Consider the following 16,076-nt stretch of genomic DNA (forward strand, 5'->3'; position numbering starts at 1 on the left):
ACCCCCCAGTCCCCAAGCAGTGGGAGGGAGGTGCCCAGCAATTCCACCCGCAACCCCATATAGAGAAAAGAAAGAGAAGATGTGGAAGAATAAACAAAGACTTTTAATACTTAGCAACTAGAAAAGGATGCAACATTACAGAGCATGTTTTTGGTCATGAATAGGCTTTTTCTGATAAGGACCACTCGGGTTAAACAGAAGCTTCCGGTAAATAAGGACCGCATCCGCAATACAGCTCACGGCCGAGAGGAGTCCGAACACCTGCAAAGACAGACAGTGTCACTGACCCCGCCAGCCTCGGGGAGCCCCACCCCAGCGTTTCCTCCTGAAGCCCTGGGGCTGCCCCCTGCTCTGCGGCAGAACACCTTTAAAAGGGAAGGGACCTTACAGATAACCTGCTGCTGAGAAACCCAAATCACCAAAAATCCACTGTCGATCCGGATTTTACAGCGACAGCCAGCCATTGGGCTTCCCAGACTGTAAATCTTCACCAGAAGAGACAGCAGGACGGCTGGTGGACCCTAGCGCTGACATTCTGCTGACAAATTAAGGCCACCGGAGCTCACGGGAGGAGATTGAGTAGGAAGTGGCCATGGGTTTTGCAATAAATATCTGTTGACAGTTCTTGCTAGATTTTGCCCGTGATTGGTATGTATGGTTTTAAGCCCTAATGACCTACTCAGTTATGAACTAACATTGCTATCCCCTGCCTTCTGTTTGACTTCTGCATTGCCAAACTCGTATTGGAGTTCACACTTCACACAGAAGCTCAAGATAAAACCATGGGAACATCAGTTTACTTGGAGAACTCGAGTGATAGGATGCTTAGTGAATACTCAACAATAACACTGCATACAGTGAAAAAGTGGGATCTAACCAGGGCCTTAGGAAAGGAAAACTCAGGGGACGGGAATGAAAAGAACATGAAGGTTCTCTAGATACTCAGGTGCTGCTTACATAGCCTTTCCTGTGTATCTGCTCGTTACTGGAAGTAAGCTAGATTGCATGGGCTCTGTGTCAACACGACACCATTTTATCTAAGAGAGTGGAGCATCCTCAGGTTCTGGAAAGGCACACAACAACAACAACAAAAATATCCTTTTATTTTAAGAGAGACGTAGGAAACTCACCCATCCATGCTTTGCTGTAACTTGACTATCAGGGCCCTCAGAGGACTAATTATAGCTGCTCCTTCACTCTAGATTTTCTGAAAAGATATTCTCTTATTTCATAGCTTTAATAACTTGTTAAGGTTTTTCACTCATCTGAAATATTTACAACCTTCATTCTATTGAGTTCTTTCCTGGGCAAGCTTAAATCCTTTTTGGAAGCAAGCAGGGTATAAAGAAACAGACTGATCTAGTGATACCGGGCTATCTTTATGTCTGCAAGGTGTTTATTATGATTCAGCTTTATTTTCTAGGCCTTAAAATTATTATTTCTGACATCTGAGATGTGAGGCTGTGAGCAGGAGGAGCCTTGGTATTTGCTTAGCTCCTGTTGAGTGTGAAATCCTGTTCTGTGGTGTTAATCAGGCCATGCGTTCATATACAGGAGAATTCATGCAGCCACACGGAACTGCATACAGACCCAGAAAGCTCAGTTATAAATACAGTGCTGATTTCTGTCCTGCATCTGTTTATAAGATGACTTTGTGTTCTGCTCACACCTTAAGAAAGACTCCAGAATGGGATCCACTTACCCCTCCAAGGACTGTCAACATTGAGGTCTCTGGTATCAGTGCCAACACAGATACAATGATCAGGAATACTGTCGTTACCAATGAGTTGATAATATCCTAAAAGCCCAGAACAGAAAAACAAGCTTTCTATGAAGATTGTCAAGCAGGGAAAAATATCAGTTCTGAAAACATTTGTTTTGAAAGTGTCATTTTCCTGAAAAAAAAAAAAAGAATTTATATCTTTCAGGAAACCAAACTGCCACAGTAAAATGACACTGACGGGTGGTTCAAATCCAGCAGCTGATCTGAGGGAGAAAGCTGAGGTAGGTGGCTGCTCCCATCAAGATTTATGGCCTCGCTATGAAGATGGCACCAAAGGCCCCTCCCAAAACTGAAGCCAAAGCAATGGTGTTAAAGGCCAAGAAGGCATTCCTGAAAGGCATCCACAGCCACACACACAAAAGGATCTGCATGTCACCCACCTTCTGGCAGCCTACCACGCTGAGACTCCAAAGGCAGCCCAAATAAGCCCGGAAGATCGACTCCAAGAGAAACAAGCTTGACCACCATGCCATCATCAAGTTTCCCCTGACCACTCAGTCAACCATGAAGAAGACAGACACTAACACACTTGTGTTCATTGTGGATGTCAAGGCCATTAAGCACCAAATCAAACAAGGTGTAAAGAAGCTCTATTACATTGATGTGGCCAAGGTCAACACCTTGATGAGGCCCGAGGGGTACAAGAAGGCCTACGTTCGATTAGCTCCTGACTATGATGCTTTGGAAGTTGCTGACAAAACTGGGATCATCTAAACTGAGCCTGGCTGGCTAATCCTAAATACAAACTGTGCTTATAAAAATACAAAAAGATTTACAGCCTCATAAACTATGGGTCAGAACTACTGTCCTACAGTGTAGCTTTGACTTGGAAGGGCATCCTGTGGAGATGGGGTGTTGGAGAAGTGAGAGGCAAGGTCACTCAGGTCTCCTAGAAGCCGCATAATACCCCAGGCCAAAGGTTAGACATACACTAGAATGATTTTCTTCTTATAGGCCCATGCCTTGAGTTAAAATATGAACAATAACATTTGATTGACAAGACAAACACAGAATGGGAACTGTTAGTAAGTTAGTTATAACACAGGAACCACTAGTGATCTGTTTAAATAGAAAACATTCTAAATGTAATAGAAAAGTTGTTTTCATCTACCACCTTGCTGTTTATGTTGGAGTTAGAAAATAATTTGTGCACCGATTTTTGGACATCAGCAGATATTATTAAAAGGGCCAATACTTTTGAAACACTTATGAAACATACACATTTTCCTTTAAAAGGTGAATGAAAAATAATTAGTTATAGAAAATCAATTGACAAGCTATTTGAAATACTCTCTCTCTCACTGCCATCAAGTCAGAAGTGACTCACAGCTGACCCTCTAGAGGGTTTTCGCTAGAGGCTGTAAATCACATGGGAGATTGTCCATCTTTCTCCCAAGGAGCAGCTGGTGGATTTGAACCACGACCTATGGGTTAGCAGTGCAAGTCCTTATTGACTAGGCTATCAGAGCTCACTCTGAATATTAAATTCTTGCAATTATTTGTGTTTTCTTAATCTAGAACATCTAAGTAAAAGAAATAGATCTTTCTATAGGCTACATTTATGATACAACCTAAGCTCTTATATTCACCATAGAAAAATTATCATTTTAAGTTTAGGATATTGTTGGCATACTCATGTACTTTATTGTCTGTATTTCTCCTTAAAAAAATCTAGCTTTCAAAATATTTCAGGATCATTTTAGGCTTCAGGTACATTTCTACTTAATTTGCTGTTAATTTTCTAGATCATCTTATCTTAGCAAAGGTCCAGCAACAGACAAACAGCTAAACAAACGATGATATATTCACACAATGGAATATTATGCAACACTAAAGAATGTTAAAGAACTTGTAAAGTACTGCACAGCATGGATGCATCTAGAGGAACTAATGCGGAATGACATTTAGTAAGCCACAGAAATGTCACAGAACTGTTAAGGTATAAGGCGGCCATAAAAATCTAAGGAAAGATTTATAACATTATTCTTAGATGGTTACCAGGGATGGGAAGGATTGGAGAGGGAGTTAAAAGCTGATGAACAGATAAGCTGGGTGAAGGGAAAAGCAATATATAATAAAGAGTTGATGAGACACTGTAATGAATTAATTATATTAATTGCAATTAATATTAGAAAACAAAATGCTTGTTTGAATGTGTGCTTAAATAAAAACCAATTTGATTTATAAATTTTTACTCAAATAAAAAATAATGAAAAGAAATTAAGGGAGCTCTGGTGGCCTAGTGGCAAGAAACTGCACTGCAATCCCAGAGGTGTGTGGTTCGAATCCACCAGATGCTCTGCTGGAGAAGGAGGGGCATTTCCTCCTGTACCGGTCAGATCCGATTTGACTGCAAGGATGTCATTTGAAAGACTGAAGTAATGGTATTTCCATTGCTTTCCATGCATGTGAAAGTTGGACAGTGAGTAAGGAAGATGGAAGAATTGAAGCCTTTGAATTTTGACAATGAGGAAGATTATTGACCATACCATAAATTCACAAAAGAACTAACAAATCTGTCTTGGAAAAAGTGCAGTCAGAATGTTTCTTGCAAGCAAGCGTGGTGAGACTTTGCCTCACATATTTCAAGCAGGTTATTAGCAGAGGCCAGCCAGTCCATGGAAGAGCCCATCATGCTTAGAAAAGAAGAGAATCAGCAAGAAAGAGACCCTCAATAAGATGATTGACATGGGGCCACACAGTGGGCTTGTGCACAGTGGATTCTGGGAGGATGGTGCAGGATTACACAGAACATCCTGTGGTACACGGGGTCACTATGAGTCAGCGCCAACTCAACACCAACAATACAGCAACTTCAGAGCCGGGAGAAACTGGGCTTTCTGTGTGACATTTAAGGACTATGTGCAACAGCATGATTTAATCCTGGTGGCAGATAAATTGAGGAGAAAGTGAAGCCTAGATCCTCAACTCTGGACAGTCCCCCACTATTCACTCCTTAGGATTTGTCCGAAAAGAAATCCTGGCAGTCTGTTCACTTCAGTTCTTACTACGACAGCAAATCTATAACTCACGGTCACCAAGTTACAATGAGTCCTGGCTGACTCTCTAGTGGATTTTCAGGAGGTGGTAAATTGCACGGCAGGAGACCGTTCGTCCTTCTCCCTTGGAGCCACTGGGAGGTTCACCCCCCCAGAAGTGTGCCTGTCGGTTGGTACCGCAGCTCCTTATGAGCTAGGTCACCAGAGCTCCCTACTGCACCCCCACAGACGATGAGAATGTCATCATTTTTACCATCACCGCCTCCACTATGGGGAGCTCTGGTGGCCTAGTGGCAAGAAGGCTGAGCTGCAATCCCAAGGACACGCGCAGTTTGGTTTGAGGCCACCAGCTGCTCCGTGGGAGAAGGATGGGCAATCCCCTCCTGTGTGATTAACTGCCTCTGAATCTCCCCCCACCCCAGGGTCATCTATGGGTCGCTTCTTGATGGTAAACAACAACTAATAGAGTTAAAGAGAGACTTTAAAAACCTCCCCTGGGGAATGGTTTTAACTATGCTCTTTTCAGCTAGGGAGCTCCGGTGGTCTTAGCGGGAAGGAAGTGAGCTGTCGACTCAAAGGCACGTGGTTCGAATCTGCAGAAAAAAAGATAAGCAATCAATGGTCAAGCCTCTGAAAGGCCGCTGAGGGTCAGCTAGGATGTGGTTCCGACTTGATGGAACACAACAACGATTTTCAGCTAAAGCAAGAAAGAATTTTGCCAAGTGGGACCAGTCGCTCCATAATAAAACTGGAACAAACGTCTTTAGCCTGCTTCTTTTGGCCGCCTTCAGATAATCATTTAGGAATTCCACTGGGTAGCTCTTCTGGGGGGGGGGGTTGTGTGTATTGAAGATTGCATGCTGCTAAGCGAGGTTCTTCAAGATGACTTTTATTAATGCCTATAGACCTCTGTCAACTAGTGCATTATTCAGTGCCCTCTCCCCTTCCCAACGAGCTTGATTTTCCATTCGGTAGTGTGAGATACAGAATGTGGGAGCAGAGACACTGGAACGCCTGCGTGAGTCTCTCTCCCCAGTTTTGAAGCCATATCGACATGCACTCAAGGAAAAGGTAAAGAACAAGAGAATATCTAGAATTTCCTGCTCACTTCAGCAGCACATATTAAAACTGGAATGCTCCAGGGAAGATTCGCATGGCCCTTGTGCGAGGATGATACACGGATCTGTGAAGCGTTCCATAGTTTCAGCTGGGGAATCACTGAGACTCTCACACAGAACATCATCTCTCTAGCTGTGTGGACCGCTTCCCTGATGCCACACTTGCCATCACTAGTCAGTTTGCCCGGATTGTACAGAAAGGAGGGCACTAGGCCATCTGCTGGGAACATGACAGAAGTCACACAGGACTTGGTATTAAAGTGCCAATGGAATATGGATGTCATCCCACTACTGAGTCAACGTCAGGCTGTTACCGAGCCTCTTGGTGCTAGAAAGTAATAAATGTGCAAAAAGGGTGAAAGTTATTACAAATTCAGCTATCCCAGATTGTATAACATCAGTTATTCAATGAATGTGAATTCTCCAAGTCATGTGTGTGTGTGTGTGTGTGTGTGTGTGTACCGTCAAATCAGATCTGACTGGTACAGGAGGAGATTGCCCCTCCTTCTCCAGCAGAGCATCTGGTGGATTCAAACCATACACCTCTGGGATTGCAGTGCCACTTCTTGCCACTAGGCCAACAGAGCTCCCCCCAAGTCTTTTATATATAAAAAAGAATATCTAGAATTTCACCAACATTAAATTGAAATTTCTTAGAAGATCTACACCAGAGTGAATTCTGCTCGAAGGAGGGTTAGCCACACCTACTACACATATGGGAACGTAAGAAAAATCAAACCACTGCCCTGGAGTTGACGTCAACTCAGGGCATCCGTCACCCGGGCTCTGAGGCTGGGAGCCTTTACAGGAAGAAACCACCTCATCTTTTAAAAGAGCAGCTGCAAGATTCAAACTGCCAACCTTTCATGGTACAGCATGCCGTACAGCAGCACGCCAGCACATCTCAGAGAAGAAGTCAGGAACAATGGGGTCCTCGTTCTTGAGCCTATCAGATAGCTCCTTAAAAAGCTCAAAGTCCTAAACGAGAGACATGTGTTAGAGAAAAGTAGTTAGATTTGAACTGTAACACTGAACACTTACAAGCAAAGGCCAAAATAACCATGTCATTAATCGGTCAAGTCTCAATAAATACAAAATTATAAAAAAGAAAATAGTGACGACTTCAAATCCAGTGGTGACGATATACGGCTCAGGGGCTTCCGCCATGGTAAAAAATGTCAAAGACGTCGTGGATAGTGCCTGTAAGGAGGAAAAGAAAGAAAAAAGAAAAGCTATTCAATTATTATTGGATATAATTTTAAGCTGTAAAAATGGATAATTTTTAAAAATAAGTAGGCAGAAAACCCCAAACCCAAATCAACAAAAAACAAGCAAGCACCTCCCCGCCCCCACAACAACAACAACAAAACCAAGCAACTACATTTTTTGCCATACCAACACAGCTTGACGAAACCAAAGCTGTAGAGAGTCAATTCTGACTCCTGGTGACCCTTCACTGGGATGTGAAAGCTGTAAACCTTCGCAGGAGGAGACTTACCATGTTCCTCTTGGGGAACTGTGGTGGGCGCGAACCTCTGCACTTCTGGTTAACATAGTAATGGGCCTTCCCACCAGAGCTCCTTAGCATGGCTGGAGTGTAAGACCCTTCGTTCTCTTTGTATTCTACAGCCTTGGCTGTCCTCCTCTGTGTTAAGCCTAGTTCATTACCCCACTTACACACCCGACACTGTCACTTTCTAGATCTGTTCTCTTTGATGTTTTCCCTTGAAATACCTTCTTTTCACTTTCGCATTGTTAGTCTCTCCTCCTCCACCAGTTCCATTCCTCACTACCCTGTCTACATCTGGTCACCCTTAAAACACACTCACATATACATACCATTTCCTCTCTTTCATCCTGCTTCTCACAGAAACCACAGTTCTGTTTCCTTCTTCCTGTTAGGCTTATCTACTTACCACTCATCATTCTTAACCTCATAAATATCTGGGGTCTACCAGCAACTCCACTACTGGGAATTTACCCTAAAGAAACCATAACTGCTACCCAAGCAGATACATGCACACCCATGTTTACTGCAGCTTCATTTGCAATAGCAAAGAGTTGGAAACAACCCAAGTGCCCATCAACAAACGAATGGATAGAGAAGCTCTGGTACATTCACACAATGGAATACTATGCAGCATTGAAAAACAAGGAACTCATGCAATATTATTCAAATGGGTGACCCTGGAGACATTATGCTGAGTGAAGTATCTCAGTCACAAAAGGACAAATATTGCATAGCGCCACTGTTGTAAAATGGGACTGACATTGGGGTTGAGGGAAGGCAGAGAAGGAGGGGAGGAAAGATGTATATTGCGTTTAAATAGATGAGGGAGAGAATTGTTTAAAAGGGATATATGAATGGGTATTCTTGTCACCACAGAAGTCCAGAGTGAAGGCTGCATAGTGGAGTGGACTTGCGGGGAGCGACTGCATAACAATAAAAGAGCTTTTCATTCTCTTTTCGAGGAGAGGGGTGAGTTGGGGGAGAGGGGTTAGCAGGGAGAAAAGTGCAACAGTGAATGACTGGAAACCCTACGTCTCTGTAAACTTTCATTTAAATTAATTTTAAAAAAGTATAAAAAAATTAAAAAAAAAACCTGGGGTCTACTGTTAAACTGAAATCTAACAGTACTGCCAAGGCCCGGCCGTGCCGGTGAGCGGGGCTGTGATGGAATGGCGCACTGTGTGGGACTCGGGGCAACGGCGTGGCTTCACCTGCCACATGGGTTGTTCACATGCCTTTTCGGCAGTCAGCTGCTCCTCCTCCCCACACCTGACGCACCTGTCCGGGTGCAGCTGCCTGCCACTCATGTGGGTCCAGGAACCGTATTTAAAGCACAGCTTGGGCTGTGTCTTTAAATAAAGCAACTTTAAGTGACTTTTTGAAGGTAAAAATGAGCTGGTCAGTCTCAGACAGTTCTATCAACTCCATGGTGAAGGACTGTTCTGTTCTGCCTTTGCGTTTTTGTTGGACGTTTGCTAAGCCCTCCTCTGCTCGGCTTTCATCATTAGTCAGCTGGTAACATCTACCACGTGTTCTTCAAATTCATACAAGTTACTTATGCATATTCTCTAAATCACTGTTGTTGTTGTTAGGTGCTGTCGAGTCGCTTGCGTCTCATAGCGACCCTGTGTACAAGAGCCCTAAACGCTACTTTATCCTGTGCCAACCTCACTGTCTCCGACACGCTTACTCCCACTACTCCAATCACTGGATTGATCCATCTCATCAAGGGCCCCGCCCCTCCACTCTCCCAAGGATGATGTCCCTCTCCAAGGACCGGCCCCTCCTTGCAATGTACCCAAAGTATGTCAGACGAAGCCTCAGAATATTATAAAAACAACCTACCTTCAAACTTCTAAAGTGTGCGTGTAAACTCAACTAGCGAATGACTGACGCTTTATTATCTCATTACTATATCATGATGGCGCAGTGTGTTGCATACTGGGCTGCTGACCCAAAGGCGGGCCGTCTGGATTCACCAGCCAAGGCCCAGCAGCTGAGGTGGTATCCTGCTGCTGACATTTAAAGCCCTGGAGACTTGCTGGAGGACCACCGTGAGTCACAATCAAGGGGCTTTTGCTCCAGGGATGCCATCTACCACCACTCGGTTTATTCTAATGAACCACGCTCTGAGGTTCGGAAATGAGGAAACCTAGCGACACTTTTCCAGGCTCCACCTTCTATGTGTATAAGCTTTCCACACCATGGTATTTGGCACTGGCCATTGCTTCATTTTCTTAAAATTTCAGTGATTTCTGTAACAATGGGTTCTCCCCTACTCCATGTTATAGTATGTGTAACTTTCTTCTCATTAATTTTTAAATAGCCTAACATCTCTATGATATCTTCACCACTGTGGAAAATTGCTTTACAAGGCTCACCAATCATTTCAGAGTTATTAATCTAATGATTATTTTTCAGTTCTTATTCTACTGGACCCTGTGGTTTCCTTGACTATTCTTTTGGCTCCCATATCACTTTTCGAGTTTTCTTAAACCTTGGTAACTGTTCTTTTGGTGGGCTCTTTTCCTTTTGAGCTCCGGTGGCTTAGGGGGAGGGAGTAGCACTGTCATTCCAAAGGCATGTAGTTCAAATCCACCAGTTGCTCCTCTGAAGAAATATGGTCTATCTCCTCCCATGCCTCTGAAAACCTGCTGCGGGGTCAGGTATGAGTCATTTCCAACTCGATGGCACATGGCAGCCTCTCCTTTCACTAATTCTTTTAAATGCTGGCATTCCCCTGAGTTTTGCCCACAGCCTACTTACTGAATCTGCATTGTTATCTCACGTCTGTCCTCCAAATTTCATGCATAGCCATTTACACCTTCCATCTGGTTAACTCAAATTTTTTTTATTTTACTACTATTGTTGTAATAACAACGACAACGACAGAGAGAGCTACGTTGGCCTAGTGGAAAGGAAGTTATGCTACCAAGCCGAAGGTGGGTGATTTTCCTCTGTGGCCCTCGGCCAGGTTCAAATTGTTTTCCTGTCAAACATTCTTCTAGGTGGTATAGCACTGGTCTGTGCGTTGCTGTACAGAGGGAACTCGTGGTTGCTGTGATGCTAAACACTGTGACAGTGATGTGCCAATCGTGGTAACGGGTACCCACGGTGGACAGTGTTGGCTGGAGCTTCCAGACTAAATCAAGCCTGGAAGCAGGAGCGGCATCCACTTCTGAAATGGCTTGCCTCCGGAAACTCTATGTACGAACAGTGCTCAGGCCGTTCGTTCACAGGGTCGCTATGAGTTGTCTACGACTCGTCGGCACCAAACAACAACAAACAACAACCATTGTTGTTATGTACAGTTGAGTTGGAATTGACTTAATAGCTGACCCCCTAGCGGGCTTTCAGAGGCTGTAAGTCGCGTGGGAGAAAACTGCCCATCTTTCTCCTGTGGAGCAGCTGGTGGATTTGAACCGCATGCCCTTGGGTTGGCAGTACACCTCCTTACCACCAATTCATTGTGGCCTTAAGAGGACGGAGCAGAATTTCCCCATAAAGTTTCCAAGGCTATAACTCACTATGGGAGCAGACTGCTTCGTCTTTCCGCCATGACCACTGACCTCTGGATAGCAGCCCAGTGCGTAATCACTCTGCCACCAGGGCTCCTTGGATAACCTATGTTGGTGGTTAGGTTAGGTGCTGTTGCGTCAACAATGACGCACAGCGACACTATGAACAGTGTGGATCAGAACCTTGCCTTCTCCTGTGCCATCCTCATCATCTCTGATATACTTGAGCCAGTTGTTACAGTCACTGTGAAAATCCACCTCGTTGAGTCTTCCTCTCTTTCACTGATCTTCTACCTTTCCAAGCATGACGACCTTTTCCAAGGACCAGCCCTTCCTAATAATATGTCCAGAGAATGTGCACTGAAGCTTTACCATGCCTGCCTCCAAGGAGCACTCTGTCTGCACTTTCTTCAAGCTTTAGTTGTTCTTTTGGCAGTCCATGGGATATTCAGTACTATTCTCCAACACTGCACCTCAAAGACATCGGTTATTCTTCTGTCATCCTTAGTTACTGTCCAACTTTTAGATGCATAACAAGTAATTGAAAAGACCACGGCTTGAATCTGATGAAGTAAATTCACCAGGCCCCAGACTGAACTCATCTTACACCCTTCCTTCGGTATTCACCACATGATGTTGCCACCTTCTACCTGATCACTCATGCTGTTGTTGTTGTTTTTGTGTGCTTTCGAGTCACCTGCAGCTCATAGTGACCCTATGTATACTAGCTTTGAACCCTGCCCTATCTTGTGCCAATCTCATTGTCTTGGACAGACCTAATCCCATTTCTCCAGTCACTGAGTCAATCATCCTGGGTCTTCCTCTCCTGCACTGTCCTTCCAGCCTTCCATTCAGTCATCTCATTCAGTATGGCTTTATTATCTAAAGAGCTCTGATGGCTTAGTGGTAAGGAGTTATGCTAATAACCCAAAGGCATATGGTTCGAATCCACCGCTGTTCTTTGGGAGAAAGACAGGCAGTCTCCTCCCTTGGGATTTACTGCCTCTGAAAACCCACTGGAGGGTCTGCTGTGAGGGGGTTCTGACTCGATGATATCTAGCAATTATATGCAAACTGCCTATTCAGGCTGCCACTTGGCTATCTAATAATTGCCTCTAATCTAACCTTGAAATCCAAAATTCATAACGGATTAACAAGTGCTCCAAAAAAAAAAAAAAAACAAAAGAAAACAAAATTGAGTTCTTATCTTCCTCTTGCATCTGTATCACCCACAGGCTTTGCAATTTCAACTGATGGCAACTCCATCCTTCCAGGTGCTTAGGTAAAAATCCTTGGGCATCATCTGTGGCTCCACTCTTTCTCTCACAACCTGTGTGTCTGGTCCATCAGCAAATCTTGTTAGTGTAATTTTCCAAATAAATCCCAGCTATGACTACCTCACATTCCTGTCCCTGAGACCACCTCGGTCTGAGCCACTGTCATCTTTCTTGCATAAACTGCTGCAATAGATTTTGGTCTCCTTGGCTCTCCCCTTGATCCTGTAGACGTCGCCTCCTATCTATTTTCAACATTCTTATGTTTCGTCGCGTCAGAACCAACTCATAACTGACCCTCCAGAAAACTGCTCAGGAGGAGAATGCCCATCTTTCTCCTGTGGAGTGCTTGATGGATTTGAACTGCCTGACATTGGGCTTATCCAATTGCTTATCACTAGGGAGCTCTGGTGGCCTAGAGGTAAGGAGCTGTGTTGCCAACCTGAAAGCATGTGGTTGAAATCCACCAGCTGCTCCATGGGAGAAAGATAGGCAATCTCCTCCCTTGTGCCTCTGAAAACTCGCTGGAGTGTCAGCCTTGGATTAGTTCCGACTCAAGGGTCCTCTGCAAGGATTGGCCACCATAGCTCATTTTCAAAGTATCATATACTCCGTACTCAAAATCTCCAGTCTCATGTCCCATGATGTCCTTCTTATGCACTCCACTCAAGTCACCCTGATTTCACTGCTCTTTCTTGAACCTTCAGGCTCATTCCTTCCACAGGGCCCTGATTTTCCACTGCCTTTATAATTTTTTTTCCAGATCATCTCATAGGTAACTCCCTCCACTCTTTTAAGTCTTTGCTCAGATGTCATCACAGCATGGCCCAACCTGATTAGTCCATTTCTTACTACAACCTGCAACCCTTCTTCCTGCCCTGAGTCTTATATTCCCATACCTGGCTGGACTTTTCTATGGCTCCATAGCACCTAATCATCTCCTAGGACACTGCATAATTTATTATGCTCTTTGTCTCTCATGCCCTCTTACACTAATAGAGAGACTCCATAAGCAGCATGTGGGACATAGTAGGCATTTTTAAAAAAAAAAACCCAAAACTTGCTGAGCGAATAAATGAGATATCACTCAACTGCTTACAGTTTGCTCCATGACTTTGTTCAGACTCCCTTCCACTCAAGGTTCATTTAGGGAGTTTCTTAACCCGGCTCCTTCTGATGAGATCTGTGCTCAATCTCCATCTTTCCACATAGTAGAGCTATCTGCTCACATATCTGTCTTTCTGACTCAAGTGAAGAAATTCATGAGCTTGAGAACCATGTCTTGGTTCATCTTTATTTGTTCCAATTCCTAGTTCAGAGCTAAACACAAATATCCACAATGTTGTTGAAGCAATTACAATGTCAAAAATGAAATCTTCCTCACAAAATCCTGCTCTTCCCTCAGGGTTCCCGGCCTAAAACTCCAGACATTCAGGTAATTTCTTTATTTTATTTTGTTAATTTGTGTGTGTACCATCAAATCATATCTGACTGGTACAGGAGGAGATTGTCCCTCCTTCTCCAGCATAGCATCTGGTGGATTTGAACCGTGCACCTCTGGGATTGCAGTACACCTTCTTGCCCCTAGGCCACCTCTTTATTTAATCACAGCTCAAAGTAACCTCTCTCTCTTTTGAATTTCAGACAAGTTCCTTATGTATTCTGACTCAGTTTGTCAGAATCACAAACTCTGGAGTGGGAAGGGTGTGGCATGTAATTTATTCTTTTTTATTTTTAATTTATTCTTTCTAGTCAGCTGATGTTGGAACCTTCTTAGTAAGCGTCTCACCACGCCCATCTATGCGTGGGTACTTTGCTATTTGGGTATGTCCCTTCCCAAGTGGGCACTAAATATTAGGATTTTTTTCTCAAATAAATTTCTTCTTTATAAGAAGTGCAAGTTTGTCTTCCTTTTAACGCTCAACTATTTCCATCCTTTTACCTGTCAACTTAGAAATTTTACAATTATTGTTCCCTTCCTCTTAAGTTAGTGGTTGCTGCCTCCTCCCTCAACTCTGTCCGTATTTTCTTACAGGATATCTTCCACTTTCCTAAGCAGGTCAACTTCCTCCTAACGATGAACTCTCAGGGCATCATGGGGGCAGGACTGCATAGTTCCTGACAGGTCTTGTTGTTGTTTGGTAATGCCCTTAAAAGGTCCTTGCTTTTCTCTGTTCACACCTCGGGGCACCAGTATTCCAAACTCATGACTGCGAGTGCGCAGGATGGTGCGTCTGTGTCTTCCTCGTCCAGGAACCAAGGCATCTTGATAGGTGGGTCTAAGTGTGGTCATTCACGTTGCTCTTGATCCTGATTTATGAGGGTCATCTCTCTGAGGGTGACAACAGGACCTCAGATTGTCTCTTGTCTCTAGGGAGGAATCGAGGAGTGCTTGGGGTTGCCCGGCACACACCACCACCACCAGTTTCCGTTTTCCACCACATCAAGGGTTCTGCTTTCTAGCTATGGCTGGCCCCTGTCTCCTGATCCCACAACACCTTCCTGCAGGACCCATGCCTCTTTCCACCTTTACAATCCCTGACGGCGCGGAAGACCTAGCAAGCAAAGTAAACTAGGGCTTCCACGGATGTGCAGTGAACACGTTTTCACCTTGGTGATGACACCCAGGTGGGGACTGTTGGCTGCAGATTCGTGAACGAATGGGGACTTCCGTGCTTGCGGGGTCTGCTGCCCCTGCTCCAGAAGGACAGGCAGAAAGTGAAAACAGGAGCTCCACCTTCACGACCCCCGCCCACAGCCCATCCCCTCACCAGCCGTATCATCTTCACCAAGCCTTTCACGCTCAAGCAGAAGGGGCGATGCTTCTCCGCGGCGGGTCCCGGGTTCGGCACCCGCCGCTGCTCTGACGGCATAGTGGCCGCACTCCCAGCGCTCAGCTCCACCGGCGCAGCGACCTAACGGCCCGGGAGACCCGCCGCGCCCTCCCCGGGCCGGGGTTCCCGCCCTCGCGCGCTCGTGCGCATGCGTCTCAGGGAGCCGCCTTCGGATTCCCCGGGCCTCGCCCCCCGGGTCCGCTCGCCCCGCCCCTGGCCCCGCCCCACCCCTATGTTTACAACTTCTTGGACCTGGAGGGACTTAGAGGGCGGTCCCTTCGGCCAAAAGCTGTCTTCATCTCTTAGACCACGCTTCGTCCTGCCTCGAGCTAATAACACTTGCTCATCAGCTCTCCCAAGGAGCTGTCTGGAAGCGTGTCCTCAAGCGACCAGAGGGAGGAGAAGGGCCTCCCATACCTTGGGCATCTCAAATGTCAACTTAAGAGAGGATTTCCTTTTGAGTAGCTACCACCACTCTCATAGCACTTATCACTAGGAGGGCATGATCCGGGCCTTGGTCTTCGTAACTACTTGCTATGCCTCAGAGAGCTGGACAATAACTAAAGATGATAGAAAAATAATCGATCAGTAATTTCGAGTTGTGGTGTTGGAGAAGAGCATTGATTATAGATAGGGTGGACTGCTAAGAGAACAAACAGATCCTCCCTGGAGAGGCTGAAACAGGCTGCTCCTTGGAGGCAAGGATGCTGAAACTGCGTCATATACTTTGGGCATGTTGCAAGGTGGGACCAGTCCTTGGAGAAGGACATCATACTTGGAAGGGTGGAGGGACAGCACAAGAGAGGAAGACCCTGGATGAGGTGGATTGATTTAGTGACTGGGATGATGGGGTTAGGTGTGTCAGAGATGATGAAATTGGCTTAGGATAGAGCAGGGTTCAGAACTGTTGTACATGTGGGGTGGAGTCGCTTTGAGTCAGAGTGGACTTGACGGCACATAACAACCACCACCACCCAAAGGTCGAGCATCTCATCTCTGTCGGCTTGAATTCATCCGCGGTTCTGTAAGTAGGATGAGTC

General features: G+C 45.1%; 1 protein-coding gene across 1 annotated transcript; it reads right to left on the bottom strand.

Moving 5' to 3' along the window:
* Nucleotides 1-135: 135 nt before the first annotated feature.
* CKLF (chemokine-like factor) lies at nt 136-15,075 on the bottom strand. Its single transcript, XM_006878910.1, has 4 exons — nt 14,974-15,075; nt 6,942-7,100; nt 1,703-1,798; nt 136-261 (listed from the first exon to the last, which is right to left on the bottom strand). The coding sequence occupies exons 1-4, from the start codon at nt 15,073-15,075 to the stop codon at nt 136-138; spliced, it is 483 nt and encodes a 160-aa protein (XP_006878972.1).
* Between the last annotated feature and the right edge of the window lie 1,001 nt (nt 15,076-16,076).

The sequence above is a fragment of the Elephantulus edwardii genome, unplaced genomic scaffold (genome assembly GCF_000299155.1).
Source record: "Elephantulus edwardii isolate Elephantulus edwardi_28Jun2011 unplaced genomic scaffold, EleEdw1.0 scaffold00001, whole genome shotgun sequence".
NCBI classification, from domain to species: domain Eukaryota; kingdom Metazoa; phylum Chordata; class Mammalia; order Macroscelidea; family Macroscelididae; genus Elephantulus; species Elephantulus edwardii.

Coding starts and splice junctions, on each gene's coding strand:
- CKLF (XM_006878910.1), bottom strand. CDS start 15,075: ATGCCGTCAGAGCAGCGGCGGGTGCCGAACCCGGGACCCGCCGCGGAG. Junction 1,799..6,941: donor GGTTATTTTGGCCTTTGCTT/GTAAGTGTTCAG, acceptor CTGGGCTTTTAG/GATATTATCAACTCATTGGT. Junction 262..1,702: donor TGTTGACAGTCCTTGGAGGG/GTAAGTGGATCC, acceptor CTGTCTTTGCAG/GTGTTCGGACTCCTCTCGGC.